The sequence below is a fragment of the Podarcis gaigeae genome (assembly GCF_964106915.1).
Source record: "Podarcis gaigeae genome assembly, chromosome: 1".
In the NCBI taxonomy this organism is placed as follows: domain Eukaryota; kingdom Metazoa; phylum Chordata; class Lepidosauria; order Squamata; family Lacertidae; genus Podarcis; species Podarcis gaigeae.
The window spans coordinates 14928333-14943142 of NC_139678.1; the positions used below are offsets into that span (position 1 = coordinate 14928333).

Here is a 14810-nt window from a genome sequence, read left to right on the forward strand (position 1 = left end):
AAGGCTCCCTGGAAAAGACCCTGATGTTGGGAAAGATGGAGGGCACAAGGAGAAGGGGACGACAGAGGACGAGCTGGTTGGATGGTGTTCTCGAAGCTACCAGCATGAGTTTGACCAAACTGCGGGAGGCAGTGGAGGACAGAAGTGCCTGGCATGCTCTGGTCCATGGGGTCACAAAGAGTCGGACACGACTAAACAACTAAACATCATCATCATCATCATCATCATCAACAACAACAACATTTTGTCGATTAGGCCTTAGAACTTCATTTATTTTCAGCACTATCTGCCTTGGTTCCTCAGACACAATTCCCCTTGCAATAATTAATTCAGGCACTGTTATCTGCCCCATATCTTCCAAAGTGAAGACACATGCAAAGCATTCATTCAGCTTCTCTGCAATCTCATTATCCTCCTTTAGCACACCTTTGACTCCCTCGTCATCCAAGAGTCCAACTGCCTAGATGGTCTCCTGCTACGAAGGTATTTAATTCGTTTCTTGTTATTGGTCTTAAGGTGTCAGCAATGTGCCCCTCAAATTCTTTTTAGCAACCCTTGCTGCCTTCACTTTTTGTAGTTGCCAAAGTTGGTTTGCCTTTTTGTTCTCTTCATTTGGCAGGAAGCCTTCTTGCCTCCAATAGCTTCTTTGCTTGTTAATCTCATTGGCATCCTCTTGGCTCTCATGGTACCTTTCCTTCTTTCCAGTTATTGTGTTTTTGACCTTGCCTTTCAACTTCCTTTTTTACCAATTCCCTCATTTGGGGGAAGTTCCCTTTTTGGAAATCAAATGTGATCACACGGGATTTTCTTAGCACTTGGCCATTTAGTCTGGTTTAGTTCAATATCACTCCGGTCACCAGGAAGCCCCACAAACAAGATCTGAGTTCAATGGTCATCTCACATGAACAACCATGCGCCTATGAAATGCTGGAGAGCCGCTTCCATTCAATGTAGACAATGCTGAACTAGATGGACAAATGGTCTAACTCAGCATAAGGCAACTTCCTACATTCCTAAGCCAAAAGGAGGAAAAATCCTGCCTGGCTCCTTGCTTCTCTAGCAACTGGCTTGAATGCAAAAAATACCATACAAGTGCTGTTGTTTTGCAATGGTTAGTTTGCAACATTAGCGGTGGTTGGGGAAAGGGCATCTCCTCCTCCATTTTGGAGATTTAGTTATTAAATGAAAAGTACTTTAGCTCTCTTTTCCACCCCAATTCCTCCTTACGAAATAACACTTGAAATATTGGAGAGGATGACATTCTTTAATCACAGATAGGTAGCCGTGTTGGTCTGCCATAGTCAAAACAAAAAAAAATCCTTCCAGTAGCACCTTAAAGACCAACTAAGTCAGTTCTTGGTATGAGCTTTCGTGTGCATGCACACTTCTTCAGATACACTGAAACAGAAGTCACCAGACCCTTCTATATAGTGAGAAGGTGGGGAGGGGTATTACTCAGAAGGGTGGTGGGAATGGGTGATTGGCAGATAGCTGTGATGAGCCTGTTGACGACTCTTAACGACTGCAATAGGTCTTACAGGAAGAAGCAAGGGGTGAAAAGGTGAAAAATGGCTTTGTCATGTATAATGAGATAAGAATCCAAGGTCTTTGTTCAGACCAGGTTTCTCCATGGTTTTAAGTTTGGTGATAAGTTGTAATTCAGCAGCTTCTTTAATCAGATTGTGATCAAAACCGCCAAAACAAACATTAACAACAATGGAGGGGAAATTGGACTTACTCAAGAGCATGAGCAAGGATGGGGGTCTGTTCTCCTTGCTCTAGCAGTCTAATGTACATTTATCACTGTGCTAACTTTGTTACGTCCATCAGAAGGACAAGGCCACTTGCCTCTGAGAACACACTGTCTGTTAGTAACCATTTGCATGTATGTTCTTAGTGCACTCAATCAAGCTCCAAAAGAATTATTCCCCAAGTGCAAATTAGAGGGCCTTTAAAGGAGATCGTTTAAATAATCTGAACATGTTCTTGCACAGATCCAGAAAATTAAAATACAATTGCTTGTTTGTTGTTTGCCTTGCGATGAATTTAATTAAGTCATACTCGGAGTTAATCAATGGCCCTTACTAACTTAAGTCCATTGTTACAGGTAGGTAGCCGTGTTGGTCTGCTGTAGTCGAAACAAAATAAAAAAATTCCTTCCAGTAGCACCTTCGAGACCAACTAAGTTTGTTATTGGTATGAGCTTTCGTGTGGTATCTGAAGAAGTGTGCATGCACACAAAAGCTCATACCAATAACAAACTTAGCTGGTCTCGAAGGTCCTACTGGAAGGAATTCTTTTATTTTGTTAAGTCCATTGGTTTCAGTAGGTCTACTCTTGTGCATGGCTTTGTCGGATAGCTACAATCCATTACGGTTTGCTGGTCTAAGAGTATGGGATTACTGAAAAAGCTCAGTGGTGTGGTGGGAAATTATGAAACGCAGGTGCTTTTCATGGCAACCCTTCTAAAGCTGTAAAACACAAATAAAATGTTGACCAGTGCAGACATCAATAACAAGCAAACTTTTCTCTCTCACACCACCAGCCCTTTTATTTAACATCCAGTCTGCAAACGAATCTCCTTGCTCACTTGTTTTGTCACATTTTGGTTGGCAATATTTCCAAAATGAAATCCTTAGTCATTCATGCTCAGGTCACCTACTTCATCCTCTCATTTGTTTATTTGACGGGTTTCTCTCTTAGGAAAGAAAGAAAGCTTATTTATTCAGCACCCAGAAGATTGGCACATAGCTTCCCTGGAGATGACATCATTGTCTCTGCTGTGAAACAAGTGGCAGTGCTTAATCCTGGCCTGTCCCTGCTTCACATCACCACGGGGGAAAACCCATGAATTTAGCTTTCCCAGGGATTAGTCCGGGCATGGCCAAACTTGGTCCTTCAGCTGTTTTGGGACTACAACTCCCATCATCCCTAGCTAACAGGATCAGTGGTCAGAGATGATGGGAACTGTAGTCCCAAAACAGCTGGAGGGCCAATTTTGGCCATGCCTGGATTAGTCAAACCGGAAGCTCTTCAAACCAAATGGGTTATTTCATTGAGCAGCCTTTCTCAACCTGGTTCCTGCCAAACATTGTTGAACTCCTATCAGCCCCAGCCAGCATGACCAGGGATGATGGGAATTGAATTCCAGCAACTATCAGAGCATCACAGCCCACCCCGAATTGCTTGTGTGGCTTGATTCACTCTTCATAGGTTAATCAGTTATAACAGATGGCAGGGCTCCTGTTATCTTGAATAACTGTGCTAGGGAATAATTTGGCTAGTTTCGCTTTCCCATGTGAGGGGTGAGGAAAGCCTTGCTACTTCCCTATAAATATATATTTCCAGCATTGCATGAATTTTCTGTATTTATTATGAAAGACCAAAGGAACTCCCTTAACTTGTTTTTCTCACTCTGCTGAGATGTGTTATTCTGGTTGTTTTTTTTTATGTCTGTGGTCCCATGGCTTGAAAATTAGAATTCGTATTGGACTGGTTTCAATATTATCAAATTAATGAGTATTTTTTTTAAAGGATCTATTAAAAGGTTTTATAGATTGAAGTTCTGACTTTGAAAAGATTCTGCTCTAAGGTTTCAGAAATGTATAAATTGTTATTAGAATGGGAGATGAAAGATGAAATGCAGCTACTAGGCTGGTGACTGGGAGCGGCCGCCGAGACCATAGAACACCGGTCTTGAAAGACCTACATTGGCTCCCAGTACGTTTCCGAGCACAATTCAAAGTGTTGGTGCTGACCTTTAAAGCCCTAAATGGCCTCGGTCTAGTATATCTGAAGGAGCGTCTCCTCCCCCATCGTTCTACCCGGACACTGAGGTCCAGCCAGCACCGAGGGCCTTCTGGCGGTTCCCTCATTGCGAGAAGCAAAGCTACAGGGAACCAGGCAGAGGGCCTTCTCGGTAGTGGCGCCCGCCCTGTGGAACGCCACCAGATGTCAAAGCGATAAACATCTACCTGACATTCAGAAGACATCTGAAGGCAGCCCTGTTCAGGGAAGTTTTTAATATGTGACATTTTTGTGTATCTTTCATCTTTGTTGGAAGCTGCCCAGAGTGGCTGGGGAAACCCAGCCAGATGGGCGGGGTACAAATAAATTATTATTATTATTATTATTATTATTATTATTATTATTATTATTATTATTAAATGGTTAAATCAGTGATGATACAATGGGCTAAAAGTTCTTGGATATAATATAGAAATAGAAATGAACTCTTGGGAAAAGCTGTGGAAAGCTGATCTGAAATCTACTGGAGAACTGCATTGCACAATTTGTAGAAGTGCGAATTTTGAAGCATGGCTGTGTTTCGTTTTTTGTATTGTTTCAGAAAGCACAAATGAGGTATTTAAATAGGGACTGACTTACAAAACCAGTGATGTTTGGTGTTTCCGCTCTGCCCTTTCTTACTTACTTAGTGGCAGCCCTAGCACTTTCCATTTTAAACAGAGACCATCCTCCAAGGCATTGTGAGATATTAAAATGGCAGCTCCTTGTGGCAGACATGTTTTCTAAGGTGAAGGCTCAGCAGTGGGGCTGCGCTAGGGCAGAAGATGTGAATGCTGATATTATTATTATTATTATTATTATTATTATTGAAGAATAATACTTTAGAATTCAACAATAACAAAGGAAAAACCACAGTAATTGTTACATTAATTCATTACAATTCACCAATTTTAACAATATATAAATAGTAATAGAAAAATTACACATCACTTTTGACTTACTGAAGTTTTCATGTTACACTTTTATCTCTTTATCTCCTTCTTAACACATCAAAAAGAGAAAGACCAAGAAAGGAGGCACAAAAAAAGAAAAGAGAAAAAGGGGAGGGAAAGGGGGGGGGAGAAAAAAAGAAAGAAGGGAAAACACACACAAAACAAACACGTTTGAATGCTGATGTTATTAGGCCTGATTTACATTCGCTCTGAGGTGAGAGGTAAGATTCGTATCACTTGACTGATCTATTCAGAAAAACTGGCTGAACTTCCTCTTCTGAAAAGTATGGTATCAGGAGGAAAATCAAGTGATGAGAAGGTCTGTTGTGGTGTTTGACATGTGACAGCTGGTCGCCAACAGATCTTCTTTGTTTTCTTTTGGGGAATGTCAGTGTCATATTAATTCTATTCACGTGTCGGGTGCGGCCGTGGTTTCTTGGGAGCGGGGCTATGTTTTTAGTCGAGTTCCCCATAGCGTGTCTCCTCCCTTTAATTAATTAATTAAATTTGTACTTCCTTCATCCATATATCTCAGGGCTGTTCATAGCATAAAAAAATACAAGATAAAAGCACAAACTACAGAATAAAAACAAGAACAAGACCAAAACAAACCAATAACCCCCCGCCTCCCTCAAACACATTTAAATAGATATAGGAAGTTAGTTTTCACCAGACTCCGAAAGGTGCGTGATGAAGGTGCCAGGTGAACTTCCCTGGGGAGAGTATTCCAGGGATCAAATCTGAGAGATGGGTGAGGTCACCCATCTTTCAGTCACCTGACATGATTGATGGGCATATTTGAAGGCACTCCCACTTTTCTAAAAACCCTTCTAAAATTAAGACTTATCGGTTGGGCGCTGGGAATGTGCTTTTCTCTAGCAAAGGAGTAATAGGAAGCTCAGTTTAACCTCCCAGTTGTGCCTTTGAAACCATACCCACCTGCCCCACAAAAGGCATCAGTTGTAGGGTAGGCAGCTGTGGTTTGCAGGGAATGATCTGGTGTGCTAAACTGGGACCCCTGCGGGGAAGAAGTTGACTTGTGGGCTGGAGGTTTCCCACACCTGAGAAAGGACAGGCAAACACATCTATAAATACAGCAAGGAGAGAAGACCTTCTCATTATTAAATTCTGAGACTATAACTCAGAAGTAGTCTTCTTCTTCTTCTTCTTTGGAGATCACTCGTAGCTGAGTAAGATTGTCTTCCACGAACACAGTCTTAACAGTGAGTCTGTGACTGTGGAGGCCAATTCTGGATCCACATGTCCTTCCATAGTGGGGACATAGGTTTCCGGGCAGGAATTTATCACGGTGAGGGTTTGCCAAATGTGCTTTCCGCTTAGCACGTTTGTCTCTTTCATCCTGAGTTTGAGCATCTTCAAAGTCCATGACACCTTTGGTAAAGGCTGTTCTGCAATTGGAGTGCTCAGAGGCCAGTGTTTTCTAGTTGTTAGTGTTTCTACTGCATTTTTTTTAGATTTGCCTTGAGAGATTCTTTAGACCTCTTTTGTTGACCACCAGCATTACGCTTTCCATTTTTAAGTAGTGTCCATTTTTAGCAAGTATCTAACCTTCTGAGACTCATCCCAGCCATCTCCTGCTAAAAGGATCATTAAGGAGCAAGAAGTGGAGATCCACAGAGAGATTGACAAATGGCCTGACTCTGTTCAAGTGCTTGTATGTTCATAAATACATGGAAACAAGCATAGCTCAACATTTCATTTCTGCAGATTTTAAAAAAAGCACTGGGTGGTTCTTGGGACTTCTATTTCAGCAAAGAGCGTCCTGTGTCCCAACTCTTCTGACGGCTGCTTCATGTGGTCAGCTATCGCTTGCCTCTTATTTCGACTCAATCCTCGAAGAGCAAGAACAGCGACAATGTGCTCCTTTCTGCAAAATGCAATGAAGGTGAATTCTCCAAGAAACAAATGGGGGAAATATGCATGTAAAACAAAAGCAAAACGAGGCAGTAAAAAGATCAGCTCCCATTATTCATTGGCAAACATTGACACCCAAATGATCATAGAGGGCTGGAGTTTCTAAAATGCTGTTGTCATCCAATAAGCTGTAATCTGGTCAATTGTAGGTCAAAGACTATAGGGCTTCAACTACAAAGTCATTTCCCCATGTCTGGGGTGGTGGGGTGTGAGGGGAGGGAATTCTGCAAAGTCCTTTCTTGTAGAAAGTGGCTAAGTTGGGGACTTTCCACTTTAACACCCCCACAATGCACCTGGAGAAACGTTACATGGAGGGAGGCATTGTGGGAAATTAAAATGGCAGCTTCTAGCTGCCCAGTGCTGATTCAGAGTGCTATAGCCTGTTTTTGCCACCTGGCCCACTGACATAGGAGGGTCTTGTGGGGGGGGCATTTAGCCAAGGTGGAGAGTGACTCTGAATGTCCTAACCTACCTAGGATTGCCATACCTTAGAAAGCACCTATATCTGTGTGATGTTATATTATCAGTTAGTGGTTGTGCTGCCTGTTCTAGGAATTCAGTTGCTTCCATTATGTTTGGCTTATATATTTGCAAAGAAACAGATATTATGAAGACACCATATGCCAGCCTCACCAACCAGGTGCTCTCCAAATGTTTTGGATAGCAACTCGCACCACTCCCAGCCAACACGGCCATTTTGGATTACAAGAACCACCAACTGTGCTGACTGGGGCTGAAGTTAGTTTTAGCTCCCGGCATTAGGAGGGTGGCAGGTTGGCGGAGACAGCACTAAATCTACAGTAGGGATGGGCCTCTTTGTTCCTTTCAGTTCTTGAAGTTTCTCATTTTTCCAGTCTTAAATTTACCTTTCCACAACAACTAGTGATCGTTTTGTGTGTCTTTTTAAAAAGAACCTTGTGAAAATTCACCAGCATTTTCGTGCGAATTTCCCACCAATATTACCAAATTTTTCCATCTACAAGACGCCCTCATGTATAAGACACCCCCTGTTTTGGGGGACTCCAATTTAAGAAAATGGGGGGAGATGGCCCCGTGTATAAGACACCCCCTAATTTTTGACATTATTTTTTAGGGAAAAAACCTAGTCTATACACGGAAAAATATGGCAACTCATTTTTGTATATTATGCATTTTTATGCATACTTTACACTCGTTTACACATTATTGCAATGTGTTACTTGGCTGGAGAACAGCACTGCATATTTAAGAGAAATGGCAATTTTTGAAGGATGGTTGTGCTTTGGTTCGCATATCGTATTTGGTTCTCATATGTGTTCTGCTTCAAACTTAACTGAGTTTCCCCCCTACCACGTCATCTGCAGAATTCTCTCTTATCATGAGGAAGCAGACCCTGTAAAGAGGAACGGCCCTGGAACTTCCCAGTACATACAGAAAGGAGGCCCGTCTTCTCTGGCAAATAGTTGTTTGCGCTTTTTTATGGTAATGGTTATTTCATTGTTGTTGCAATAATAGCCAGTGTGTCAAGAATTATGACCGTTAGGGTTGGCAGCTGTGCTAAGTTTCTGTTTAAAAAAAGCTGGTTAGGAATGTTTATTTAAACATCTTTTTGTAAAAAAAAAAAAGAGTAAAATTAGTGTCTCCTTCTGCTGTGGATTGAGGAAAGAGGAACATGGAATAAAAGAACATGGGAAGAATTCAATGTCACACACTTCTGATTGTTTGCTTTGTGGGGAGGAGATGCAGGCAACCCTCTTGCACAAGCAGAAGTCCTTACACAGTGCTTCCAGTGATGGGATTCATTAGTTGAATCCTAACCAGCTCCCTTTATCACCTCCCTGTAAACAAGCAAAGCTGGCTGGAAATGACTTGGTTCTGCCTCTTCTCCGCCCTTCCATCTTCTCCGGGGCCGGCCCTATCATTAGGCAAAGTGAGGTGGCTGCCTAGGGCAAGATGATGATAGCTGTCATGAAAGGGCAGCAAATGGTTAGTAATTTTAATTTCTTATTGTTGGGTTTTTGCTGCCAGAGAGGTGGAGACTTAGTTGGGGGAGTTTTTGCCTTAAGCGCAAACACAATATGGGTACAATATGACTTTAAGTGTGATTTTTTGGGGGGATGGGGGTGGGGGCAGCCATTTAATTGTCTCAGGCACCAAGATGTTTGGCCAACTCTGATCATCTTGCTCTGCCTCCTCGCTCCAAAAATGCCCACATGGTGTTTAAAGAAGGGATAAGATGGGCTCACCCTGTGCAGAATGCACTGAAGGAGCCCCCAACTGCCCCTGATAAATTTAAAGCAAAATTCAGGGGGAAATGAAAGAATGCAGCAGAATAGAATGCATTACTGGTTTTGATCTTTAAGGCCCTATGCGGCCTAGGACCCTTGTACCTACGGGACCGCCTCTCTTGGTATGCCCAGCGGAGGACCTTAAGGTCCATAAATAACAACACTTTGGAGGTCCCAAGCCTCAAGGAGGTTAGATTGGTTTCAACTAGGGCCAGGGCCTTTTCAGCATTGGCCCCAACATGGTGGAATGCTCTGTCACAAGAGACTAGGGCCCTGTGGGATTTGACATCTTTCCGCAGGGCCTGCAAGACGGAGCTGTTCCGCCTGGCCTTTGGTTTGGACTCACTCTGACCTCTTATATGGGATTTAGTATATAAATTTTCCCTTGACTTTTTTGCTGGCCCATGTAGGACCAGCATGGATAGCTGGCTTGGGTGAATATCTGGTGTTTCCTCCCTTTATGGTCTTGATTTATGGGCTACTACTAAAATGAGGCTATATTTTAAGCTGTATTTTAAGCCGTATTTTAATTGTTTGTTGTTGTTGTTGTTGTTTTCTTCCCTATTACATTTTATTGTAATTCATATTTGGTGTTAGCTGCCCTGAGCCCGGCCCTGGCTGGGGAGGGCGAGGTATAAACAAAAACAAATTAAATTTATTTATTTACTTTTACTTACTTACTTACTTACTTACTTACTTACTTACTTACTTACGCTCAGCATAAAACTGCTGAAATTGATGGACCTAAGTTGGTGATGGTCTTTAATTTCAGAGGGTCTACTCTGAGTAAAGGAAGGGACGCAGGTGGCGCTGTGGGTTAAACCACAGAGCCTAGGACTTGCCGATCAGAAGGTCGGCAGTTCGAATCCCCGCAACGGGGTGAGCTCCTATTGCTCTGTCCTTGCTCCTGCCAACTTAGCAGTTTGAAAGCACACCAAAAATGCTAGTAGATAAATAGGTACCACTCCGGCGGGAAGGTAAACGGCGTTTCTGTGCACTGCTCTGGTTCGCTAGAAGCGGCTTAGTCATGCTGGCCACATGACCCGGAAGCTGTATGCCGGCTCCCTCTGGCAATAAAGCGAGATGAGCACCACAACCCCAGAGTCGTCCGCGACTGGACTTAATGTTCAGGGGTCCCTTTACCTTTACTCTGAGTAAAATATATTTGAAAAAAACCCAATGAATCAAAGCAGCAATGTGCCCCCACAAAGAACGGAATGGGGGAGCATCTATAAGGCCCAAGGATGGGTGAGTCTAGCAGTTTAGGTCTCTCTCAGTTTCTCATCGTTCCAATTTGAGAGAACCCAAAACTGGCAGGTTCACCCATCCATCCCTAATTGCAATAAAACTGAAAAAGTGGGAGTGCCTCCCCCCGATGCAGCTACTTATGCGGCAGTGGGGTGGGGAGATATGACATACATATGACCGCTCCCTAGAAGTCACTTTGCACTCTATTTTGCACCCACAGAAAACCTCCACCTAGAGAACGAGAGATATTGTAATAATCAAACCTGCGAGTTACAGCTATTCAGAATGGGTTGGCATACCTGATGTCTGGATAATCCTGGTATAAACAGTTAATGTGGTCCTTGATCCTGGGTTTTTCTTCCTCGCCAATTATTCTAGCAATGTATTCTATGGCAGGAGCAAGCCAGTCAGAAGTTGAACCCTGGAAATATGTTAGAATACCTGGTTATTCTCCCCACCACCAAATGACCTGCAGTTAAGATGGAAGCATTCAGGTTTCGAAAAAGCAATGTATCTCTGATAACATTTTGTCACACAAAGGTTTGATCACACTCCTAGCTGGTCTCCTACTACTCACGTATTTAAATACTTTTTGTTGGTCTTTATCTTTTTAGCAGTGTACTCCTCAATTTGGTTTTTTTCCATCATCTTTTATAGTCTGCTTGCATTTATTTTGCCAAAGTTTGTGCCCCTTTTTGTTCTCCACATTTCAACAAGACTTACATTTTCTAAAGGAGGGTTTCCCAAACTTTGGTCTCCACCTGTTTTTGGACTACAACTCCCATCATCCCTAGCTAGCAGGACCAGTGGTCAAGGGTGTTGGGAACTGTAGTCCAAAAACAGGTGGAGATTCAAGTTTAACATACCCTGTTCTAAAGGAAGATGTCTTGCCTCTAATAACCTTTTTTTGACTCTTACCACACAGACATCCTCTTGGTCTTGATCAGGCATAGGCAAACTCCAGCCCTCCAGATGTTTGGGACTACAATTCCCATCACTCCTGACCACTGGTCCTGTTAGCTAGGGATGATGGGAATTGTAGTCCCAAACATCTGGAGGGCTGGAGTTTGCCTATGCCTGGCCTTGATGGTACTTTTCTTGATCTGCAAGAGCTTCTAATATTGTGGTTCCAAACAATTCCAGATGTTTTGGGCTGTAAATCCCAACAGTCTTGTATTCCTAAACACCTGGTTGGAAAAGGCTGATGTAGTCAGTGGTGATGGAACTCCACTTAAGACAGCTTCTAACGTTCTACCTTTAACCCTACTACTCTTAAAATGAATCTTGTTAACACATTTTAGGAAAGAAACAACTTTAAAGGTTACAGATCTTGAGGTTTTGTTGGCTCACTTGCATTTAAATAACCTCAGGTACTTTCACATCAATCCACTGCTACGATGTACTGTGTTTTTCACTCTATAAGATGCACCAGACCACAAGACGCACCTAGCTTTTGGAGGAGGAAAACAAGAAAAAACATATTCTGAATCTCAGAAGCCAGAACAGCAAGAGGGATCACTGCGCAGTGAAAGCAGCAATCCCTCTTGCTGTCCTGGCTTCTGGGATAGCTGTGCAGCCTGCATTCGCTCCATAGGACGCACACACATTTCCCCTTACTTTTTAGGAGGGAAAAAGTGAGTCTTATAGAGCAAAAAAATACGGTAGATACAAATGGCAGAAATTCCTTACCAGATCCTGCATTGTGTTGTTAATAGCTGTGGCATCCTGAGACATTATTTTGCTGACCTCGTCTCGTTTCGTTTTCCTCATTCTGCCTCTTGGCTTGAGAGTTCGCGTGATGTACTCTTTGACCACATCCTTGTGAACCTCGTTGAGAAAATCCTGCGTACAACAAGAAAACGTTAAAAATAATAACAGTGGGTTGGCCAAAGCACAAGAGCACAGCCAGGGGCTTATTGCCATGCCAATCCACAAGGACTGGGAAAGATTCAGAGAACCCAAAAGGATCGCAAGAAACCCATTGGATGAGTTTTTCAGTGCACAGCCACCTGTAAGATCTAGTTTTATTCGTGTCACTGCGACGTATTGAAATGGTTACCTTTAGGCTTATTAATTCTGTCCGTTGCACCTCACTAAGAATGTCACTAATCAATTTACAGCCAAAGCAAAACAAAAATAATAAACAACAATACAAAGCAAAACAACAATACTAAAATCGCAACATAATAATAAATAAAATAATAATCATCATAATAGCGATAATAGTAATAATAGTAATAATAATAATAATAATTTTCCTTAACATCTTTATTGAAAGTTCAAGTTTATTGAAAGTTCAAAAAGTACATAATTAGATGTGCACTAAACATGGTGAAAGGTAAATAAAAGAGAGAAAAGGAAAAAGAGAAACATCATCATCATCATCTAATCTCTCTCCACCCTCAGGTCCTAGGTTTGCAACGATTAAACTCAATGTTAAAAACAACTTATTATCACTAAAATAAATTGGTTCCTTATATATTTGGGTATATATGGGTATATATATTTGTTGTTGTTGCTTATTACATTTTTGAAATCTGTTGTTATGCTATGGATGTAAGAAATAGAGTTTGTCAGGCTTCAGCCCAGTAGTCCTCAGGGTCTCTATAAATGAAATCTAACTGGATGCACCTCCAGATGTTTCTGGACTACAACTCCCATCATCCCTGATCACTGGCTATGCTGACTGGGGCTGATGGGAGTTGTAGTCCAGAAACATCTGGCGGGGCGCAGGATGTTCACCCTGGGACTACATCATCCACGAGGCCCAGCCAGTATGACGGCTGACAATAGTTAAAAAAATCTCTATATACGCTATGCCATGTGTACATTGTGTGAAAGACAGGTTAGGAATGTTTTTGTTTTAATTACTTACTTGTGTTTTTATCTTGTATTTTATTCTGTGAACTGCCCTGTGATGACTATAAATTTAATAAACAAACAAACATTTTTTTAAAAAATCATTACTGAATTATTAATTCTTACTATTACCTGACGGACGGGTTCCTGCAGATACTTTAGATGTTCTGAAGACTCCTCAATGATGGACAATATTTTAATGATGAATGAATCGAAAGTTCTGCCACTTACGACCCATGCCTGGCTTAGAATTTTCTTGAACATTGGCTGGTGAAACACACACACACACACGTCAATATAATAATAATAATAATAATAATAATAATAATAATAATAATAATAATAATTTATTGTTTATACCCCAACCAACTGGCTGGGCTTCCCCAGCCACTCTGGGCGGCTTCCAACAAAATATTAAACTACAGTAATGCATCAAACATTAAAAGCTTCCCTAAAGAGGGCTGCCTTCAGATGTCTTCTAAAAGTCTGGTAGTTGTTATTCTCTTTGACATCTGGTGGGAGGGCGTTCCACAGGGCGGGTGCCACCACTGAGAAGGCCCTCTGCCTAGTTCCCTGTAACTTGGCTGCTTGCATAGGTGGGGAACATACGGCCCTCCACTTGTTGTTGGACATCAACTTCCATCAGCACCATTTGTTATGGCCAAATTCCTCCAGTGGCAGACACCAGGCTCTCAAATTTCAGTGGTGCCCTGCGCAATGGTAAAATCCGGTGCCCCTGCCTCTCGGGCTCTGTTCTACTTCATTGCTGTGGTGCCCCCTGCAGCATGGTGCCTAAGATGGCCACACCGATCATGCCACCCTAAAAGCACCTCTGGTTCCTTGCAGCTGGCCTTAAAGGATTGGAGCCTAAGGTTGTTCTGTGGCTCCTTGGGTTCTCATTCTTCAAAATCTTGATCATGGTCCTTTGGTCTTTTCCCATAGCTTTTAAACCATCTTTAAGTACTACTTGGCACATGATTCCACGAATATTTCAGACAAGCCCTCCTGTTTCTGTGTCGATGTTTTGCTGATATGCAAGTGCATTTAAGAATAACCTGGTTAAAACACCATTGATCTATCTGCTAACACTTCTTTCCTAGGTGGGCATGAAAACAAACTACTGGAATCTACTGGGAAACATTTTAAACTTTGCCAGGAACTTTGGGAAAAAAAATATAGCCCCTCACAATGGACGTCTGGGCATGGAGACTTTAACATACGATACTGAGGACCATGTTCACACACTATAAAAGCTCAAGAAATGTGGGAAGATCACTTGGGGGACAGGTTCCTGCAACTGTCTATTGCAGGGGTGGGGAACCAGTGACCTCCCACAAGCTGTTCGATTCCCATCATCCCATACTCTGACCATTGGTCATGCTGGCTGGTGCTGATGGGAGCTGGAGCATAGCATCCTCTGGAGGACCACAGCTGGCCCATCCCTGGCCTACTGGAATAGAACTAAACCCGAAGATAAGGCAGTATGTATTGGCTATTAAGTTTTATGGTAGGAGGATAGTTTATTTTCTATGTCAGTGTAAAAATCTAATTATCATTCCTACTTTAAAAAGAGATTGTTGGCAGCCAAGTAAACAGTTTCCCAGGTTTTTGATATCTGGAACTTTCCCCCATCCTTGATTCACAGTGCAGGACCACGTTACTCTTACGACGCAAAACGATGCATATGTTACAATCAGCTCCCAGGAAAAAGCATCAATAGAGTCAATATTCAGGGGAAGGGCTTCAGCTCAGTGGTGGAGCT

At 42.3% G+C, this 14810-nt stretch overlaps 1 protein-coding gene across 2 annotated transcripts in view; it reads right to left on the reverse strand.

The window, feature by feature from the left end:
* Positions 1 to 4615: 4615 nt before the first annotated feature.
* The window catches only part of EXOC3L4 (exocyst complex component 3 like 4), a 38587-nt gene continuing 28392 nt past the window's right edge, over positions 4616 to 14810 (reverse strand). For both annotated transcript variants that reach the window (XM_083732537.1, XM_083732538.1), the window contains 4 exons: positions 13181 to 13315; positions 11879 to 12031; positions 10489 to 10610; positions 4616 to 6627 (listed from right to left, as the gene is read on the reverse strand). In XM_083732537.1, the coding sequence (XP_083588663.1) occupies positions 6471 to 6627; positions 10489 to 10610; positions 11879 to 12031; positions 13181 to 13315 (567 nt within the window). In that variant the 3' untranslated portion in view covers positions 4616 to 6470. The remainder of the gene's footprint in view (positions 6628 to 10488; positions 10611 to 11878; positions 12032 to 13180; positions 13316 to 14810) is intronic.